We start from the raw sequence: 20836 nt of genomic DNA on the forward strand, positions 1-20836 counted from the left end.
AGGTGGAGAAAAAGAGACAGAGAGTGAAAGAGACACAGAGAAAAGGGGTGGAAAAGAGAGAGAGAGAGAAATAAATACAAGTACAGTGTCTTTGTTCTAGGCACCTGGCTTTGGCGACATCAAGTTGACATAATTCAACCTGCAGCTTGTTTTTCTCTTACGCTTCTCTGAGTGTTGTCTCACGGGCCGGATTCAATCCCTTACCTGTTTGACACCTGTGCTTTAAAGGGACGATGACGCTCCATAGGACAATGCTGTACAAACTAATGCCGGGTGTCATTAATCAGAAGGGAAAAAATGCTATGGCAAAGCCACCAAAACACAGTGTCGGGATCAGTTTTAAGTATGAAACATTTCAACATTTTCAAGCGTTTATACAAAAAAATCCACCCTAAATTCAAATACTTTTCAATCCTTGGAAACATTCAAACTTAAAATCTTTATAAGTATACATGTCTATAGTTTAGTTGTATTACACTGGCAACTGTGTGAACAGCAAAGTAAGAATTTCATTGTACAGGGAATCGTGGTTCTTTACTGTGCATATGACAATAAACACTTTAAATCTTGAACTTAAACATTTTCAAGGATTTTAAGCACCTGTACACATCCTGTTCGCAGGGCATTTTTATCCATCATGTGTTGAGCTGAGACACAGAAAACAATATCTCATTGCACGCAATGACTCACAATAAAATTCACTTTATAATTACAGTATGAGTCTTGATTACTTTTCCTGCAAAACCAATAGTAAAATATTTCATTGACAGGGTTGGGTAGGGTTACTTTAACTGGATTACTTTCGATTACTTTTGGATTACTCCAATCCCAAATATGCTAATAAAAGACAAAAGCAACTAAATAGGAATAAAATGATGACTCACAACACGTGGTAAGCTTTCTCCCCTGGCTTTGATCTCTTTGATCTCTGGCAAAACGAACATAAAATGCGACAGAAACAAAATGAAAAGAAATCCAAACAGCTTGCCAACATCATTTTTGCCGTTCCATGTATTCCGTTACTCCCCAAGCCTGCACAAAATTTAGTCATTTGATTCATATTTAGTTTCTTTTGTCTTTTATTAGCATATTTGGTATTGGAGTAATCCAAAAGTCATTGAAAGTAATCCAGTTAAAGTCACCCTACCCAACCCTGTTCATTGACATGGGAGGTTTTCTACCTAGCACAAAAATGTGCAGAGACATACAGCTTGAATGAGAACGCCGACACAATTCTTAGCAAGCGTTCTGGAAAACAGGAATAGCAGTAAAGGATTACTTATGAGAAAAGTTTTTTAAAAATATAAAAATTTTTGGAAGATATTCCAAAAACAACTCTGAACAAATGTGTGCTGACACGCAAGTCCAAAACCAGTTTGTTTTTATGTGGCAAACTTCTTCTGCCGCACAGGCGGCGGCAGATTCGATTGGATGTCGTGAATGGGGCGCTCCACCACAACGAGCGACTCGTCATCCAGAAGCCTCAAACTTAAGATGTGCTGAAAAGAAGAGTCAAAGTCATTGATTACTGCATTTCTGCACTATAACACACACCGCAAAATTACAACATTATTTTTCATACACTAGGCGCACCAGACTATAAGGCATACACAATTAAGACTACTGTAAGGGCTGCGTCTCCATTTGCGTACAACCAATGAGCTCGTTTTAAATTTGAAGAATAAATTAGTGCAAAGATTGATCGGTTGGAAAGTGTCAAGAGAATAAAATCATAAAACATCGTTTGCGAGGGGAATCAAACCAAGGTTGTGGCGGTGAGGGCGCCGACACATTACCCTTAGACCACAAGTACCGATGACACCTTAGAGCTTATCTCATAATGACACTATCTACTCACAGTACCAGAAACTTATTTGCATAATGCATTCCAATAGGTTAAAAAGTCCCCAATTCTTCTCGTGTGCATCAATAACATGGGTGTTTAATATGCATTCATAATTCATAGATCCCTTAACCACTTAAATCATAGGGGCAACACTTCCTGTGGTGTGTCTTGGGCAATTACAGCTTGGCGGTGCACTTCCCTCTCTGGGCTGCTTTTGGGGAAGGGGTTTACTCCCCCACACTAATCAGTACCGATTTCCACGCTTGCCAGTAGCAGAAGCCTCCTGATCTGACACAGATACAGCACCTTCATCATCTGGTCACCATTGTTCTTCAGTGAAATGCATCTTCCCACTCTCCGCATCTTACGTAAAAAAGCTTGTATTTTGTTGAAAAACTTTCGATTTCCGTCTTACACAACGTTATTGACGCACCGGTGAAGTAATGAGACTGTTTACCTGAACAGGATGCAGAACTGAATGAACTACATAGTAACAATAACTTTTGAATAAAAACTAAAAGGACTAAAATTATGTACAAGATTTTTACTCTGTTGTATTATTTTTTTACAGTGCAATCTTAAGCGAACTTTAAATATAATTCCCTGAACTACCTTGTGATCAAATAATTAGTAATTTCTACATATACAAAATACCAAATGTATATACTTTTTCTAACCAGATAAACTCAAACCGTGGGTGCTTGTACACAAGGTTAGACAGTATTGCAAAGCACTGGTTGTAACAAGGATTCGAACCCGGGTCACGACGGTGAGAGCGGTATATGAAAAGGCATTGGGTTTTATCTCCCAACACCATCTTAAGTCACAGTACCAGAGACTAACGTTAATGTAATTGTGAATTTCACATCTTAGACACTATATTTGACACAATAATAATAATATTTTTACTTTTATGTAACATACTACAAAATTAACATTGGTCAATGGCACAGTAACCAAAAATAGTGTGTTGAGATCAACTCTACTGCCTTTTCATATGTTCCCCATACCACTGGTGGTTAGAATTCGGGGCTTTCGCCACGGCGACCTGGGTTCGACTCCCATTGCGTTCAACTGCAAAGTTTAAGCTACAAAAAAAAAACAAGTAAAATATATACCCAATTCTGAACAAAAACACTATTTTTCATATACCATGAATACGATAATATGCTGAAAGTACAGAGGAAATTAAATGTTTTTTGTTGTTTTGAATTAAGGTTTAAAAAGCTACAAGTGTTCGGACCTTAGTGGAGGAAAATAAATGAATCTTTCCTAATCAGAATCGGGACCCCTGAACCGTCATCGATTAAGGACGTACCCAGAGAATCATGCCCCCTACCTGGAATGATCTGCAAATCTTGAACGAGTGGCTTTGACTTTTCCTCTCAGACTCCGGCAGAGTCTTCAGTGTCAACTGATTGTAGAACTGAGACCTTCTTTCAGGAAGGGGCTGCATGGAGGAGAATAAAGCCCCGTTAACTTCAATTTAGAGCAACCGCGATGAAAATTGGATCTTGGACTCTTCACGTACCAGGCTCTTGTCGATTACGCAGAACATAAACAGATCGTGCAGAAGAACGTGAGCAGAGTTCTTGGGGTTGAAGGCCACGTGGGTGATGGGCGTGTCCCTGTTCAGCCAAAGAGGGTGCAGCCCCCGTTTCTGCAGCTTGCGACTCCAATCCGTGTATTTATTTTGTGCTAGCGAGAATTCAAATATCTGCACACACACAGAAGTCAGGCAAAAATATGAATACATGATTAATGTAAGGTATTGTAGATTCTTAATCGTTTGTGCTTATTTTTTCCCAGGTTACCATAAACTAGCTTTTTAGAATGTGAATATAGAAAAATAATCGTTTAAAGTTAGTCAACTCTTCCCCCACCATGAGCTTTCACCTTGCTGCGGTAGAATTGTTTACTTGTCCCAGTGATACCAGAAGTTATGTTGCTGGGGGCTTCCAGCTCCTGGTAGGTCACCCATGACCAATGTTCCCTCTAATTTTCCACGGGTCTGAGCGTTCACACAAAGTTGGTGAGCACTGCTTGAAACAACAGTGAGCAACAGCAATCCCAAGTGTGGCAACTAAGTCATTATCAAACATGTCCAAAACTTGACATCACGTTACATTTTACAGAGTTTCCGTCAATGTAAAATTATTTTTCACTTTTGAATGAATTGACTAATGTACGATTGCAAAGGGTGTAAGGCCTACAAATGTCATTAGTTTTTACAATTCTTTCACAAGATTTCCATTTCTTTTGTTCCTGGTATCTTTTATCGCAGAATACTAACATTTTTGGGGGCTTATTTAGTCGGTTGCACAATACAGAACTGTATTTAATTACCGGTACATTTTTAGTGGAAGTACAATGTTGGCAACAAGATTAACTTGATATAATTGGAAATTATTTGAATGTAACAAACTTTTTCCTTTTTTTTCCCATTTTTAAAAAAAATCCTTTAAAAAAAATCTCATTGTGTTTATTTTTTCCTATCCGTTAACTTTTGTTCTCTATTACCCTTTTTCTCTTTATTTGCGTCTTTCTTTTCTTCTGGCTTTTTTTCTGAATTTTTCTTGCTCTTTTTTTCTCTATTTTTCTCCTTTTGTCTCGGTTTTTTTTTCAGCTTTTCACAACTTTTTCATTTTGGTATTTTTTCTTTTTTGTTCTATTTCCCCCCTCCTTTAAGTCATTTTGTGCACAATTTTACATAATATATGGTCGTCCAGGGATTAAAGAAGCAAAAACAACCTGAAGAGCCGTTTAGGACCCGAAAGAGCCGGTTCTTTTTAGTGAGCCGAGCCGAAGAAGCCGGTTCTCGAAAAACTACTGATTTTATTCAACTTTGTTCTACTTCGACATTGACTTCAGAATACCGCATTTAGAAGACAGCGTCAGGGGAACCAGTGTATTTTTACCTTCATGCACTGTAACTTTGATTTAATTCGCTTTTTAATTAGCAATTTCCAGCCCTCATTTTTGTGAGCTGGCTAGATTTTCTTGTGCGCAGAAAAGCTCTGGGTAGTGCACAATTGCACACACACGCAGCATAGAGGGAACATTGCCCATGACAAACATATCCTTGGTGTGGGGCCATAGAAAGCCCAGCGTAGCTTATAAAACTCTTATGACGAGTACTAACAATGAACACCCCTTATCAGACACGGGTTTCAAGGCAGAGCCGTGGGGCAGAAGGAGTCTGGTTTGGGGCCCTTAACATTGCATCTATGCTTTTTGCAGATGATGTGGTGCTGTTGGATTCCTCTAGCAGCCGAGTGTGAAGAGCCCGGGATGAAGATCAGGAACTCAAAGTCCGAGACCATCTCAGCTAGGAAAAAAGGGGCATGCACTCTTCAAGTCGAGAGAATACTGCTCCAAGTGAAGGAGCTTGAGTATCTCAGGGATTTAAAAGTGAGGATGGGATGGAGCAGGAGATTCAACAGGCATATTGGTGCAGTCATGTGTACCAGAACATTGTAGTGATGGTGAAGGAGCTTAACTCAAAGGCAAAACTCTCGCTTGAACAAAACATCTACGTTCATACCCTCGTCTATAGTCATTAACGGTCGGTCTTGCCTGAAAAAACAAGATCCCAAATACAAAGGGCTGAAATGAGTTTCCTCCGCAGCCTGGCTGAGCACTCCCTACAGTGTGAAAAGCTCCATCATGTGGAAGGAACTTCGTGTCGAAACCGCTGCTCCTCCGCTTTGAAAAAAGCCAGTTGAGGTGGCTTGGCATCTGGTAAGGATGCAAAGGTGTTCCAGGGAGATTCTGCAGGCAGGACGACCCAAGTCACGCTCGAGAGACAATGTCTCTAGGCTGGCCTGGGGAAGCCCCGGAATCCCGTCGAATGGGCTGGATGACCGGGAGGTCAGTTTGAAAACGAGGGGTGCGGTAGGAGTAACATTTCAAGTGCAAAGGGGAAAAAAATAGTACTATAAGTGCAATGTTTACTTTAGAATTTTTTTGTTGGGTTGGCAGATAATTGTACTCATTTTCTGCAATTTTCTTGTACCATTAATTTCAAGAAGGGTTGTCAACCAAATAGGAAAAATAAGCAAAATGATACGTCATTTGGCTCATCAGATTGTTTGTTTACTTTCTTATTTTACAAGAAGTTGATAAAAACATCGTAAATACTACAGCTAAATGAGACGCTCACCTGCTGATCAGCATGTACTGTGATCACAGTTTCGGTGGTCGGGTGAATGGCCAAAGCAGTCGGACATGATCCGTACACCGGCAGGGTGCAGTGAAGCTATGCGTAAACACAGGGAGGAGCCAGTTCAAATTATGAATCCAACCACATGTACACGCAATTTGAGAGCAGAAGATCTCCATTTTGAATTTACCTTGAGTTTTAAAAGGTTGTAAATATGAATCTCACAGCCCGTGTTGGCTGTAGCGAGCCAGTTGCCATCCTCGCTCGCATGCAACAGGTGGATCGGTTGTCTGGAACCTGAAGCACACAAACACTTTTAGCTGCCATTTCTGCCCGTGTCCAAATTCACTGCCGGTTATCACAAAAAACAACACCCACTTGATCGCATGCAAGATTGTGTTCATTTTCATGTATATCAAATGTACATTAAATAAACCAAGTTCCTGCCCTGCAACTGGCTGGCAACCAGTTCAGGGTGTCCCCTGCCTACTGCCTGAAGATAGCTGGGATGGGCTCCAGCACCCCCGCGACCCTACTGAGGATAAGCGGTCCAGATAATGGATTGATGAAACAAGTTTCACTTTAGGTGGGAAAAACATCATATGCTAAATAAAATCAGAAATTAATGGAATATTGAAACGAAAATCTGTATAAAATACAATAATATTGTATAGATCGACAGGTATGGCAAAAGAAAGTGAGTCAGCGCGAGAAGAAAGCGAAAGGGAGGTTACAACCACTGTTGAACTGAAGCTTATACAGTGAATATACTATATGCATGCAACTTTCGGTGAGTTGTTGAAATTGTTTTATCTGCTTGACCTTGGTAAAAAAAAAAACAAAAAAAAAACGTTGCCATTTGTGCCTGTCGTATGTATATACACATGGGTTTGGCTTGAGTGGCGGCTGCTTTGTTTAGTCACTAAAGTTCTTGTGCACATTTGTACAATGACATAAAACACTACTTTTTCTAAAACACTGTAGGTTACATACAAAAATAATGTTACAATAAATTAATTTGCAAATATCAATCTTGATTAAATCCTGTCAGATCAAGACAGGGGTCTCAACTCAATGTGGGTTCCGCGAAATTATCGGGTTTTCCAACAAGAACACGTCCGATGAAAACGTTCCCCTTTATTCAAACATCCTTTTTTTTAGTTAGTATTTTCTACATGAATTTAAATCACAAAAACACAAATGAGTATTTAGGAAATAATAGCTAATGAATGAAATGGAAAACATGTGAAAGACTTGAAAAAACAAATGTGTGAATAGAAAAAACTTTTTTAGTACAGTCCAGTTTTAAATGTGTGTAATAAGAGTAACATTTTATATTTCTGAACATTAATGGAAATTCTAAACATAAACTGTCTTGAACATGGATGCTTGCAAGATCATTTATTGTAACACATTTTATCTGCAATTAAGTTGACGAAAGTGGCCATAGTACTGTAACGTTTGACTACATGAGAGAAGCAAATACATTGAATTCGTATTTGACAACCAAGGTCAAGAAATAAAACGTTGGGCACAATCGGTTTGAAGGTGATTTCGATTGATCGTTTCAGGTGCTGTTCAGGGTGTCCCCTGCCCACTGCCCGAAGATAGCTGGGATGGGATCCAGCACCCCCGTGACCCTACTGAGGATAAGGGGTGCAGATAATGGATTGACGGCGGTGCGGTTTTGTTACCGTTAGCACACAAACACTAACAATGCACAAGAAGCAGAAGCATATTGTTGTTGGTAGCCTTCACTGAAAATGTCACAGGACACCAATGGCAAAACCAGCATCCAGGAGATGGTCAAGAGTACCGTAAATTCCAGACTATAAGCCGCTACTTTTTTCCCCAAACGTTCAACCCTGCGGCTTATTCAGTGATGCGGCCAATTTATGTAATTTTTCTAACAGCCGCCAGCGGCGCTCGAGTTCAAGGCACATGACGCAGCTTGCAAGCTAAACGCAATCGAGAGGTCGGATAAAGAATGAAACAGAGCTACCGCACGCACACTTTACCTTGCGGACGACGTTTGTATGACATACTCTATTTCCCATTCTAAAGGAGGACAACTTTGATGACGACAGTTATAGGGAGGAAGATGAGAATGTTCTACAATGGTTTCTATATGAATGGTATGTTTATTTTAACAGGCACTTTAACCGTATGCGAGCGTCTTGTTAGTAGCGTTTTGCTACCCTTCACAGGCACGGTTTGGGATGAAAGTCATAATATTATTAATAAAGCTTTGAAAACTCTCTCGGTGTACCGTCTTTCTTTGTAAATATGTGTAACCGATGTATAATATGTATTTGCACCTGTATATTTTTGTAATGTATTTATTTTGGACACTTATTCTGATAAGTCTTGCACTGACCAATTAAAAAGAAGGGGCGTAACAGACGCGGGGGATGACGGGAAGTGGAGACCGGTAAAGGTGAGTGTTTGTGGACACGGCAGACTAAAGTGGATATATATTTTTCCCACCCTTACCTTTGGAAATATACACTTTTTTTCCTTGGATTACTTTTAACGGGACCTGGACTGTGCAGGTCAGCATCAAATTTTAAGTACCAGTATCATTGTCTGTTCATTTTGCCGACTGTGGTTTTTAAACCGTGCACTTTATGCTCTTGGCCTTTTGGCTGAGAGTAAGTGTCCCGGCTCCTAGGCTTTGTAGCGTATTATGAACTGACCGATAACGGATAATGGATAATGAATAACGAAGATAGATCAATAACCCTTAAAAACCCCAAAAACCCCCCTCAGTTAAAATCGCAGGACTCATAGTGGGAGTTGAGTTAATTTTTTGATTGTTACACATTTCAATGTGGGCGCATGCGGCTTATATACAGGTGCGGCTTGTGTAAGTACATAATCAGTAATCCTATTAAAATGTGGTGGGTGCGCCTTATAATCAGGTGCGCTCTATAGTCCCGATTTTACGGTACATGCTTTCCTGTTTACTTGAACCAAACGTTTTCAGACAAACGAATCCCGTTTACACCCAATCTTACTGTAATATACAGCAGGGGTCAGGAACCTTTTTTGACTCATGAGTCATAAAAGCAAAATGTTTAGATTATTTTGCACACCATATCTTGAAGACAAAATTCAACACAACTGTTCAAACCCGCTCTCCAAACAAAGCTTATTCTTAGGCACATTTTATTTATCTATGAAATGATACTGCCAGAGCTTTGTCCCATATAAATAAATCACTACAAATTTGTTTTCTTCCTGCAGTTAAAAGTGTTGGGGCTCATTTTTACTGTAATTTTTGACCAGAATAAGTTTCAAAACAAGGTTATTTTGCTGTGCACATACAGTGTATAACTTCACCCATTCCTACTGCCCACCTAACTAAATGGCTCTAGGCGTTTTTGCAAGAGCTTCAGGCTGTTTAAAAATTGTTGTTGCTCTTCATCATAATGAGTCTCAACAATAAACATTGATTGTTTAAAGATATGGGCAGCACGACAGTGCAGTGGTTAGCGCATGTGCGGCACAGTTATGAGGTCATGAGATAACCTTCCTGTGTGGAGTTTGCATGTTATTCCCGTGCTTGCGTGGGTTTCCTCCGGGCACCCCGGTTTGCCCCCACATTCCAAAAACATGCAAGTCAGGTTAATTGGCTGGTCCCAATTTGTCCCTAGGTGTGAATGAAGATAGCTGGGATAGGCTCGAACACCCCCGCAACCCTACTGAGGATAAGCGGTGCATATAATGGATGGATGAATGTTTAATGATCTTCCATATAAAAGGATTATTTAGCAACTTATAGCCAGGGTCTGTTAGTGACACCTGGACTGTAAACTGTAGGTAACGTTATAACCTATATATACTGGAGTGAACCCACTAGTAGGTCAGTAACGCCTCAGCTATGCAGATTTGTAACGGTTCTGAGAATGGCTTTACGTGGACCGATAGCGCAGGTTCCGTTTCATCTCCAAACCATATGAACTCATAAAAAGAGCCATAGGTTTCCGAACCCTGATATATTGTGTGTGTGTGTGTGAACGGAAATCCCATGTCAACAGAAATAAAACCTATACATTGGAAGCTTCACAAAATTCATCAGTAATGTACAACTTGATGGAATTTATCTGTTGTGCATTGTAATGTAAAACAATATGTCCGTTGTGCTAAACAAAGGAATACTGTACCTCGAAGAAATTCTTAGACTCACCTGGTGGAGGTTTGAAAGTGTGAAGGTATTTGACCTCTGATTGGCTGAGGGAAACTACAATGACTGATGACAGGCGACAGGATGCAAAAAGTTTGGAAGAATCAGAAGAAAAGCAGAGCTGTTGGGCCGAGTGCAAAATCTTGGGTAACTTAGAAACCTAGGAGAAGAAAAAAAATCTTCGCATGAATCATCATAACTTAGTAGGCTTGTATATTGACGTTAACACACACCAAAAGAGTTGAACAACGTAAATTCAGAACAACAAGCCTCTACTTTTTTCTAACATTTGAAAAAATAAAAGACAATACGAAAAAGCTTTTTTTTTGTGACGCAGGTGGTCGCAATTTAAACAAAGCATCACAATTTCTGCCAGGTGCTCTTAATGTCAGATTGAAGAAATTAAAATAAGTCCGGGTAAACAGCGCGAATAAGTATGATAGCCAAATGCCTCGTCATCATATTAGTGATGCACATGAATGGATGAACGAGATTTCCACTGTCTAAGAAGTGCAGCAGTCAGTATTCATTAAAATGGCATTTCAAATATATGCACGACTGTGACAAAAATGATCATACATAAATGCTTGGAACTTTTCAAACTAGCAGTGTCAGCTGATATTGCCAATATTTTGAAAATGTAAAACGGACGTGAATGACTTCGCTTTTTCTGTCTGTTTAAATCGTCTCGTCTGAAGACAAAATTGAGATTATTAAATTTGCGCATGCGGCTTCTAACCAGGTGCACGATGTAGTCCAGAATTTACGATAATCACGATTGTCCCGTCAGTATTTAGATTCTCACCTTGGTAATTCTAATGTCTTTGTTCTTTGTCTGAAGCTTAAAAAGGCGAGTGCTGGAAAGAGTGGAATATGCCAGCCACTCTCCACATGGAGATAGAGCACTGCACCAGATTTGATCCTCGCCCTGCAAAATCAGTACACACGTAACAGCTAATTAACTACACCCATGCAAGCCATTGGGGCACCAAGAAGCTAGAACTGCACCCCCAAAAAATATTTGCAAGACCTAAATATGTAACCCATACAATGTCTTACGAAAGACATTTCAACCTTATGCCACATTTCAGGCTTCAAACGTGTGAAATAAAATGTGTTGAAGAATTAGCTTTTGTCTGGGCAGCGGGTTTGTTGAAGTTTTATCTTAAAATATATAGTGGGGCTTTTAAAAGAAAAGAAAATAACCTTGGTTTAGAGGGACGAGTGTGGGTCTTGGTAGATCTGCAGTGGTCTCATACTCCTTCAGTCTCAATGATTGCTTGCAAAGCGGTTGAGATGTTTAAAGCTTGGGAAACGAGGCGTTAAAACTTCTCAACAATGCATTGTGAGTTCTTTGGTCTCCGTGAAGCTGTTTGCACTTAAACAGAACCCAGAGACTATCACAGAGCATGTACATGTTATATGAAGTGTCCCTAAGCGAGACACTGAATCCCTAATGCCCCCGATAAGCAGGTAGTTGCCTTGCATGGCTGACACTGCTATCGGTGTGTGAGCTTGTGTCAATGGGTGTGAAAGACACTGTAAAGCGCTTTGAGAAGTCTTCAGTGACTTGAAAAGCGCTATATAAATGCAGACCATTTACATTTCTACAGAGACTTGATTACTCAGGTGAATTCTATTTATCATCAAATCATTTGAAACATGCAGAGATCTTCACTGAAATTCTGGAGAGTTTGCTGCACGGACAGTTAAGTGGCTGAATAATGTTGCGTACCATTTTTTTTAACCAAAAAGTATAAAAATAATCAATACATTTCATTAAACTTCTTGAATGTGTCCCAATTGTTGTTGATTTATGAGGTAAAAGATACAATTGTTTCATTTTTATGTTTGAAGCCTGATATGGGGTTCTGAGGTTGAAAAGTGCGAATGAGGTCACATACCATAGCAAGGTAATGTAAATTGCTGCCCAATCATCCCCAGGAGCGAAAAAAGGGTGATCGACAACATTTAAGGTCCAGAGACCATACATGATCGAAAATAAACTGCAGAAAATTCTGGATGTGCATCTTTAAGTCTGCTAGATACAGCATGACTTTCAAACTAAACCTAGCAATAGGTCAAAATGCTCAACCACATCCAAGCCTTTAAAAGTCAAATGTGGCCACTGATGCAGAATTCAGATGAACTTGCAAATTAGGTTTTTAAAAACAAGGACTAAATATGATTAAAAGATTTTGACTTCTCGTAAAGGGTTTTAAGGTACCCCTTGTCACTCATTTTCAAGATCTTTATAATGCCCCCAAAAAAATCCCGCTGATTTTTAAGCTTTCTAGATTGTCCAGTATATTCATATAAAAGAACATGGGTGAAGTTCAAAATTCCATTAATTTCCAATTAAACAGTCAGCAGTACAAACCTTCCTCTTCAGATCAATAAGCTTCTCTGGATTCTGTTTCACAGGGAGACACCCACCGGGTTTTCCTGTCAATTAACATATAACATTTTAGGCAAACTCTTACAAGCAAAATTAATTCATTGATAAATGTTAAAGTCGAAGGTGAGACTCCTTAAGTCTTTTTTTCAGGATAAGCTGATAATTATAAAATTATCTTCTCACCATGCTCCTCGCTCTGACCGAGCCTCCACAACTCGAGATGATCAGGAAACTGGAAGAGCAGAAGCCCTGACTTCTTTGCGCAAGACACCAGACTTCTCTATTCAGAAGGGAAACACAACAATCATTTTATTGAATGCTCAGTGTTTTCCTTCTTAACATGTTGATGTGGCCAACCTAAATTACCAGATCAGTTTAACTTCTGACTACTACAGGTAACCTCTGCCCTACAACCTGCTCGAATTGCATCCATCCATACTTTTGTCCCTGGCAAGTTGATTGCCATTTTCTTAAATTCAATGTCTGGAACTGGAGTAGTAGCAGCTTGGCAACGCTTATGACCATTTTGGAGGCCAGTCGGAAACCCACTATCTAAAGCTCACAAAGCAATGTATCGCTACACTCAGTAACTGGATACCGTTTTGGCAGTAGATGGCGCCATTGTAACGGATTACAACCTAACACCCAAGCTGATTTACAATCTGTTGATAAAAACCAACCCTGGTCATAAATAAGATTTTACTTTTGTTTAGCAAGGATTATTGAGGTACTTACGTGAGGGAACTCTATACAACGTAGAGACGACTCTTTGGTATTGCGTTCTACTTTATCCAGGAGGGGTTTCACTACCAGCTTTGTATCCATACCTGAGTAGGAGAACGTTTTGAAAACATTACACCCACGTTAATACCTAGTTATGCAATTATCATCCATATTGGTTATGTTACATTTTGTTGCATGTATTTTACGGCATTGTATATAAAAGACGCCAACGTTTCAAACATACCAGATCCAACACATATTACTCAACTAAATCAAAAAAGGAATCCAATATACAAGAAAAACTGACCTCCGGAAACAACAGCAATCCCAATGTGAACCAGTGCCCTTACATCATGTGAATGGTTTTTAAAAGTTGTAGTTCGAACCCAGTCCTTGTTTTGATGATTAATGGTGGGGGAAAGATATTGGAACTGGACGACAGTGCCTTCTGAAGTCCCAGCTATGATGCTGCTTTCATCCTGTAAGGAATTATCAATAGCAACAATTTTGTGTTAATATAGTCCACAATAATTCGACTGAAACATTTGACAAAAAGTAGACTGAACCCCACTTTAATAAGCAATAAGTTGGACTATAAGCGTTGTGCATTTTTCTTTGTTTTTTTTCCATAACGTTTTCTCACACACATTTTGACAGAGGTTTTATTCCTCCATCATACAGCCACACAAACAAAAAAATATACACAATTGACATACCCATAAACAACAAAAGAAACAACAACAAAAAATAAAAAGTGAGGTGTTTAGACATATCAAGTCAACATTTTGTGAGATTCCATCTTTTCTTGAATTGATCTAGTTTCAGTTGAAGTCTTGCAGTGATTTTTTTTCCATAATGTACATTTGCTTTAATATGTCTCTCCATTGTTTTATGTCAGGAGGTTGAGGTTTCAGCCAGGACACTGTGATCATTTTCTTTGCTACCAAAAGCATAACCTTTAGAATATAATTATGTTGACCAGTCAATAATTCTTCTGGCAAAATTCCTAATACGTAGGTCACTGGGTCCAATCGCAACTCCCATCCAATAATTAATTTCATTTCTGTCTGAATACTTCTCCAGAAATTTAATATAACAGGGCAGATCCAGAAAATATGCGTAAAATCTCTGACCCTCCCACAGTTACGCCAACATAGATTTGAGGTATTTTTATATTTTGAAGTGATAGAGGGTGTATAGAAGAATCGCATTTTTACTTTCCATTCAAACTCCCTCCATGTCGGGCTGCTATTATGTGTCCCTCTTTGTCCATTTTAATAAACCAATAAAGATGAGAACAGAACAGTTTACTAAAGAATTGACTAAAATATTAGAACACTTTAGGTAATGGGTAAAAACTACACAAAAAGGATACCATTTTGTTTGAATCCTTGTCGTCTTACTCTCTTAAAATCCACCAGAAAGCCAAATAGGCCATTTCTGGATTTCTTCCTTAAACCTCGCTACGTTCACATGCAAGCAATAATACGATTGGACTACAGAGACCCCTTTCTACTTCGCACTTCAGTTATCGCTGAAAAATAAATTGGAGGAAAAAATAACATTTGACTAAAAAATAAAAAAATTGGATGAAAAAACAACAACTAATGCCACTGGCACAATGGAGCAACATTTCGGTCAGCCAACATTCAAACAGATTGGCCAGCACCCCTTAACTTAAGATCTCCGGTGCCAATTCATAGTGTCATTCATAGGTAATGAATTTCAATCCCCTCTCCCCATCAGCAGGACCCCCCCACCCCCCAAAAAGAGCCACTTGCCTGCGAGACAGAGAGTGCAAGCACGTCCCACTTGGTGATGAGGTGCGTGCGGACAAGTGTTCCCGTATTTCCGTCCCATATCTGGACTTTTCCAGCAGAATCGCCACTGATGACAGTGTGGTTGGATAGGAAGACAACACTCCAAACCACGACCTCCCTGGTCTTGCATACACCTGCACCTCTTTCAACAACCATTCTGTGCAGGCTGTTACCTGAAATATACAAAATTACACAAAAGGGCCAAGCTTATTAAGTGACTCATGTACGAGTTTAAATGTCAGGTTTCAATCAAATTACCACTCTCGACATCAAATATTCGTATCATGTCCATCATCCCAGCGGCCAGCAGCGTGCCAGAGGAATGCCAGGAAAGACTCAGGATACGACCTACAAGATTTAAGAGATATCAAAGAAAAATCCCTATGTACAAAACGTCCCAAAGTTTGTGCAAGGTTCTTACTTTTCTGCCTGTCAAAGTTTCTCTGAAACTGAATCCTCTCCTTCAGTATTTCAAATAGCTTCACTGTTCCATCTTCACATCCAACCTGATACAAGAAACACTCATTGTTAGCTAGGGTCGCATACAAAAAGAGGCGAGTCGCACTCAGTTTCGTTCAACAGTCTGACGTGCTTCCCTATAAAAATATTCATGTGTCACAGATCTACAGCCATGATACGCAAGGTCTGCTCTGCAAACGTTGCAAGTGAAGACGCTCCCCTACTTAAGACCATTCGACTTACAAAAAACGGTAAATACGAACATTTTTTTCGGATGTCGAAAAATATCCGGACATAGCTGCAAGTTAAATTTTCCGACTATAGGACATCACTGATGTGCTTCTTTCCACCGCTACCAGCGTGTGGCGCTGTGAGAGGCCAACCAGCATCCACCCAGAAGAAGAAATCCGGCTCCTCTTCTTAGTTTGAGTGTAAACATCTATACTGTATGTCCAGCGTGCTAAGAACTTTGCCATTTTTATTGTTTAATATCTCGTGCACCCATTGAATATGGTTGGTGTGAAGTGTAAAGAAGAGGCGAGCCGTTTCTTTTGAAATGAAAGTGGAATAAGAAAGCTTGATGCGGTTGAGAAAATGGTAGGAACACTTTTTTTCGGCCACTTTTTACCACGGAGGAGGACCTCTTGAAGCAGATCTTGCAAAAGTAAGTTAAACTCAACTTTATTGAGCTTTATAGAACATATTTTATGAAACATACTCATAGAAACCTAAAAGATAGAAAATATAACACTGAAGAAACTTAAGAACTAAATCAACTTTCGAACGATCATCCAGAAAATTTGCAAGAAGGGCAGCGTCTGTAGTCCTTTTATTTGGGTATCCAGGCTAAAATTCCCCCATACATTAGAATTTATGGCACACATAGTTTATGTTGACGCCGTAATTTCTCTATGCTACCACTCGAGACGGAGACGTTCTTGCACATGAGCAACTCTCAACCGATAGTATTATGTAGACATGTATTGCTCTATTGGAAAAATTCTTCAGGCGACAATGGATTTCATTGTCGACTCGTTCCATTCTCAATTTTTGTCTACAGCATCGACTGATTGTTGCAGCCCCATTGTTAATCTAAACTACAATATACGATAGAAAACAGATCTGCAGGATATTGAAAACCCTTCACACGATGACCTACCGCCAGCTGTGTTCCCTTGCTGTTGCTGCTTAGGGTCCAGATGGGTCCACCGTAGGCATCCACTGTAAACCTGCGCTCCAGGTTTTCCAAATCGTACTCTGTGATGTGTCCCCGCAAACCAGCGCCGAAGAGACGTGGACCCACCCAGCACAAAGCGCAATTGCCTGCGCCATCCTGACCCGGAATTACCTGGACCAAAAACAGTAAAGTAATTAGACACCGACAAAATTAGAGTTTTTTTTATATCCTGAAGGCAATTTGAGCATGAGATAGTAGCATCCAGTGTTTCCCCTAAGCTGCGCGCGTGCGCAATTGCGCACTGCTCGCACATTCTCAGTGCACAAGAAAGTCTAGCCGGCGCACAAAAATGACGGATCAAAATTACTAATTAAGAAGCGACTTAAGTCAAAGTTACAGTACAAAAAGGTAAAAATACACGGGTTCCCCTGACGTTGTGTCCCAAATGTGGTATTTTGAAGTCAATGTCGAACTCTGTTGAAAAGTAAAGTTAGTAGAGTTTGTCGAGAACCGGCTTCTTCGGCTCGGCTCACTAAAAGGAACCGGCTCTTTTGGGTCCTAAACGGCTCTTCGGGTTGTTTTTGCTTTTTTAATCCCAACATGACCAAATATTATGTAAAACTATGCACAAAATGACTTAAAAGAAGGGAGGAATAGAAAAAAAAAGAAAAAAAATACCAAAATGAAAAAGTAGTGAAAAGCAGGGAGAAAAAAAGAAACAAAAGGAAGAGAAAGAAAGAAGGAAAAATTTAGAAAAAAGCCAGAAAAAAAGAAAAGAAAGAATTGTAGAAACAAAAGTAAATGGAGAACAAAAAGAAAAAAGTAACAGCTCGGAAAAAATAAACACAATGAGACTCAGGAAAAAAAAGAAATGGATATCTTGTGAAAGAATTGTAAGAACAAACGACGTTTGTAGGCCGTACAACCTTTGCAATAGTACATGAGTCAATTCATTCAAAAGAGAAAAATAATTTTGCATTGCCGGAAACTCAGCAAAATGTCAAGTTTTGGACACGTTTGATAATTAATTATCTTGCCACACTTGGGATTATGGTTACTCACTGTTGTTTCAAGCGTTGCTCACCGATTTTTTTTTAACGCCCAGACCCGTGGAAAATTAGAGGGAACATTGGTAGCATCGATAAATTATCTGTAAACCCTGTTTTATTAATCCAGCTAACTGTTCAAAAAACTTGACAAAACCCTGATGTTTCAAAAATCTAAACAGCAGACTCGAATCATCATTGGTCATGGACAATGTTGGGACTAATATGTTGCAAAGGAGGGCCCTCCTGGAACACAACTTTTTTCTGAAATAAAAAACGATGCACTTTTTTAATAAAATGTTTCAACTCTATTCTTGTTATTACATGGTGCATCACTGAATTATTCAGCAACTAATTAAATGCAGATCATGAATTACAGCGTCACCCGATTGTTGTATAAAACTGCAACACTCGCGTCACATACAACCCTCAAACTGCAAGCTCAGATAGGTAGGCATGTTTAACTGAATTATGCCTAGTACAAAGAGTGCCGAATTTCTCCTCATGGAGATATTATCTCTATCATATATTCTCACATCTAAGCAAATTTACAAAGATAAAATATTAAAATCTTTGTTTCAGTCATATTTGGTAGGGTCACCCGTAGGCAGTGGGCGGGGAGGCGTTTATACAGGAAGGGCAAAACAACAGGAAATTAGGTGAGCACAGAATATACGGTGAAAGTAAGCTGGATTTAGTTTTTTGGTAAAATTGCTTTCGCAATACACCAAGCCGGGAGAAAAAATGAAAATGTCTTGGGACAGTACTAGGGGTCAAATCCCAACCCCAGCCAGAGTCAGGGTCAAAATGTCAATCATCACGTTCGGGCTTCTCTTCCACTGACCCTTTTTTTAAATTATCAACCTGTCATTGTTCTTCGTCTCTGTACCTCTCAGCCTCTTAAAGTGCCGTGTTAGATTGTTATTGTTTATGGCCCAATTTTCAACCTGTTACAATTATAACAGGACAGATTTTGCTGTAAAAAGTCAAAAACAAAACATTGTCGATTAACTTCTGTAGACACGGGAAAACGAGAGATGTAAATGTTTATACAGTCTTGTTTAGTTTGGATTTTTATACAAAATTACTATTATTTGTTATATAGGATCACCTCTCCTCCTACCGAGCATTAAAAAAATAAAATGTGAAATTTCAAATTTGCTTAGGGCTCAGTTCTGCAAATCAGATTAAATGTTTGGCCTCGGGTTTTAATACCTGAGACCCTGAGACTAGCTGGTCTTTTTAAGCCCGATCATATTTGCGGACAGCACACAGAAATGAAGATGCAAATCTTTTAATGGTTTGAAGCCCAGGGACAAAAGTCATACCTGTCAACCTGTACGTTTTTGCCGTAACAAAGTATGTTTATTATGCATTTTAAGACGTGTACGACGTACAAGAAAATCTGAACGGAAAAACGCAAATTTGTCACCGAATATCACGAAACGACAAATCGATCGAGTCAAACGAGTTCTCCGCGGTACCCCCTATCTCTGTAGTTTTTTTCCTTAGCAAACGAAGCGAGCAGTTTGATGTAGTGAAAGGAAGTCCGTCTCTTTTTAGAGAACCGTCTTTTTCGGCTCACTCATTAAAGAGAGCCGGCTCTGAAACGGCTCACTTGCTTTGAGGCATTATATTACGAATAATTATTGTTGTATAAAGAAGTTAAGAAAAAAGGGAAGTATAAAAGGAGGAAAACAAAAACAGGTTTGAGGATAACCCGTTAGTCAGTATATTACCAACTATAATTTAATGCAGAAAACGAATTCATAATTTGAATAAGAAAATGTACGGCTAATGAGATGAGATTATTCTACTTAATTATATTTGCATGTATTTTTTCCTTCTACAGTGAACATCCAAGCTACTTAATTTTTCAACCTTTTTTATAATAAACCTCATTCATGTCGAGCAACTCGGTATCTCACAACAAAATGTTAATGAACAATATATATGATATAACAAAACACACTTAAAATATAACATAATAAACTACATAAACAAACAGGTCTGAAAAAAAAATATGGTGTAAGATTATTTTGTATTTAGTAAGGGAAAATACAACATTTTGAAAGGGCATGAAGCCGTGGAGGTTGACAGGTATGCAAAATGGAAATGGATTGTCTCAGCTAAATGTTCGTTGGCAGGCTCTCAAGATCACACAAGCCATGAAGTATGAAAGTTTTCACTGCTTCCACAGGTTGCTGGACACATTTTCTTTCATTATCGTTTTTCATTTAACTATTTTTACCACTTTATCTTAGGGGCGCGGCTTCTATGAGAGTTTATGCAGATAACTGCACTACGTTTTGTTATTAGTTATCGGCGGGGTAACTAAATTATTTAGAAATGAAGTAACTAGTAACTTGAACTAATAACTATCAGCAAAACGACAAACACTGGTAGTAGGTGAAGTAGAACTGTTGACCATGCTCCATACCTTCTCCTGGAAGTAGTTGTCGGTGAAATTATAGATTTCCACACTTTCGTCCGCCCGGGCGACTGCAAGCCTCTCGATCTGGCTATTAAACGCCATGGCTCGGATGGCGCTGGGCATGTAGTTGAAGAAACGAACCCGGTGCACTTTAAATTCACCCATTTTCCCCACGAGGCTGAGGCACGTTCAGGTGGTGCCTCACCACGAGAAGAGGAACCTGGCGAACACGTGATTTTGTTAGGTGCTAGCTAACATTGCTGACATAAGCGCGTGTAAAGTGGCGATAAGTAAGATGCGAAACGAGGTATTCCGATACTAAAAGAGCAAACCTTACCTTACGTTATAGTCGAGAGACGCAAAACTTTACACACTGAAAAATATTGGCAGCCACGTTGGGGACCCCAGACCCGGAAATGATGAGGAACAGAGAGGCAAACCGGAAGTGCGTCATCAGTAATGGACCCATAGTTTGCTGGCGGGAAATGGGATTGTTTTCATTCGTAATGGGAATTCCGACTCATTTTAAAGAAACGGCTTTTTTGGCTCGACTCACTAAAAGGAGTGGAATCTTTCGGAATTTTA

General features: G+C 39.4%; 1 protein-coding gene across 1 annotated transcript; it reads right to left on the bottom strand.

Annotated features, from left to right (window-relative positions):
- Positions 1-322: 322 nt before the first annotated feature.
- Positions 323-20712, bottom strand: utp4 (UTP4 small subunit processome component). Its single transcript, XM_088339228.1, has 17 exons — positions 20589-20712; positions 20258-20471; positions 16754-16942; positions 15557-15641; positions 15394-15483; positions 15097-15308; positions 13623-13794; positions 13328-13419; positions 12776-12872; positions 12575-12639; positions 11000-11122; positions 10198-10354; positions 6199-6305; positions 6009-6104; positions 3378-3563; positions 3186-3296; positions 323-1499 (listed from the first exon to the last, which is right to left on the bottom strand). The coding sequence occupies exons 2-17, from the start codon at positions 20414-20416 to the stop codon at positions 1383-1385; spliced, it is 2058 nt and encodes a 685-aa protein (XP_088195354.1). The 5' UTR covers positions 20417-20471; positions 20589-20712; the 3' UTR covers positions 323-1382.
- Between the last annotated feature and the right edge of the window lie 124 nt (positions 20713-20836).

This window comes from Urocampus carinirostris, chromosome 7 (genome assembly GCF_059441175.1).
Source record: "Urocampus carinirostris isolate Australia breed hairy pipefish chromosome 7, RoL_Ucar_1.0, whole genome shotgun sequence".
Classification (NCBI taxonomy): domain Eukaryota; kingdom Metazoa; phylum Chordata; class Actinopteri; order Syngnathiformes; family Syngnathidae; genus Urocampus; species Urocampus carinirostris.

Coding starts and splice junctions, on each gene's coding strand:
- utp4 (XM_088339228.1), bottom strand. CDS start 20,416: ATGGGTGAATTTAAAGTGCACCGGGTTCGTTTCTTCAACTACATGCCC. Junction 16,943..20,257: donor ACAACTACTTCCAGGAGAAG/GTATGGAGCATG, acceptor TTTTTGGTCCAG/GTAATTCCGGGTCAGGATGG. Junction 12,640..12,775: donor CGGTCAGAGCGAGGAGCATG/GTGAGAAGATAA, acceptor GTTAATTGACAG/GAAAACCCGGTGGGTGTCTC.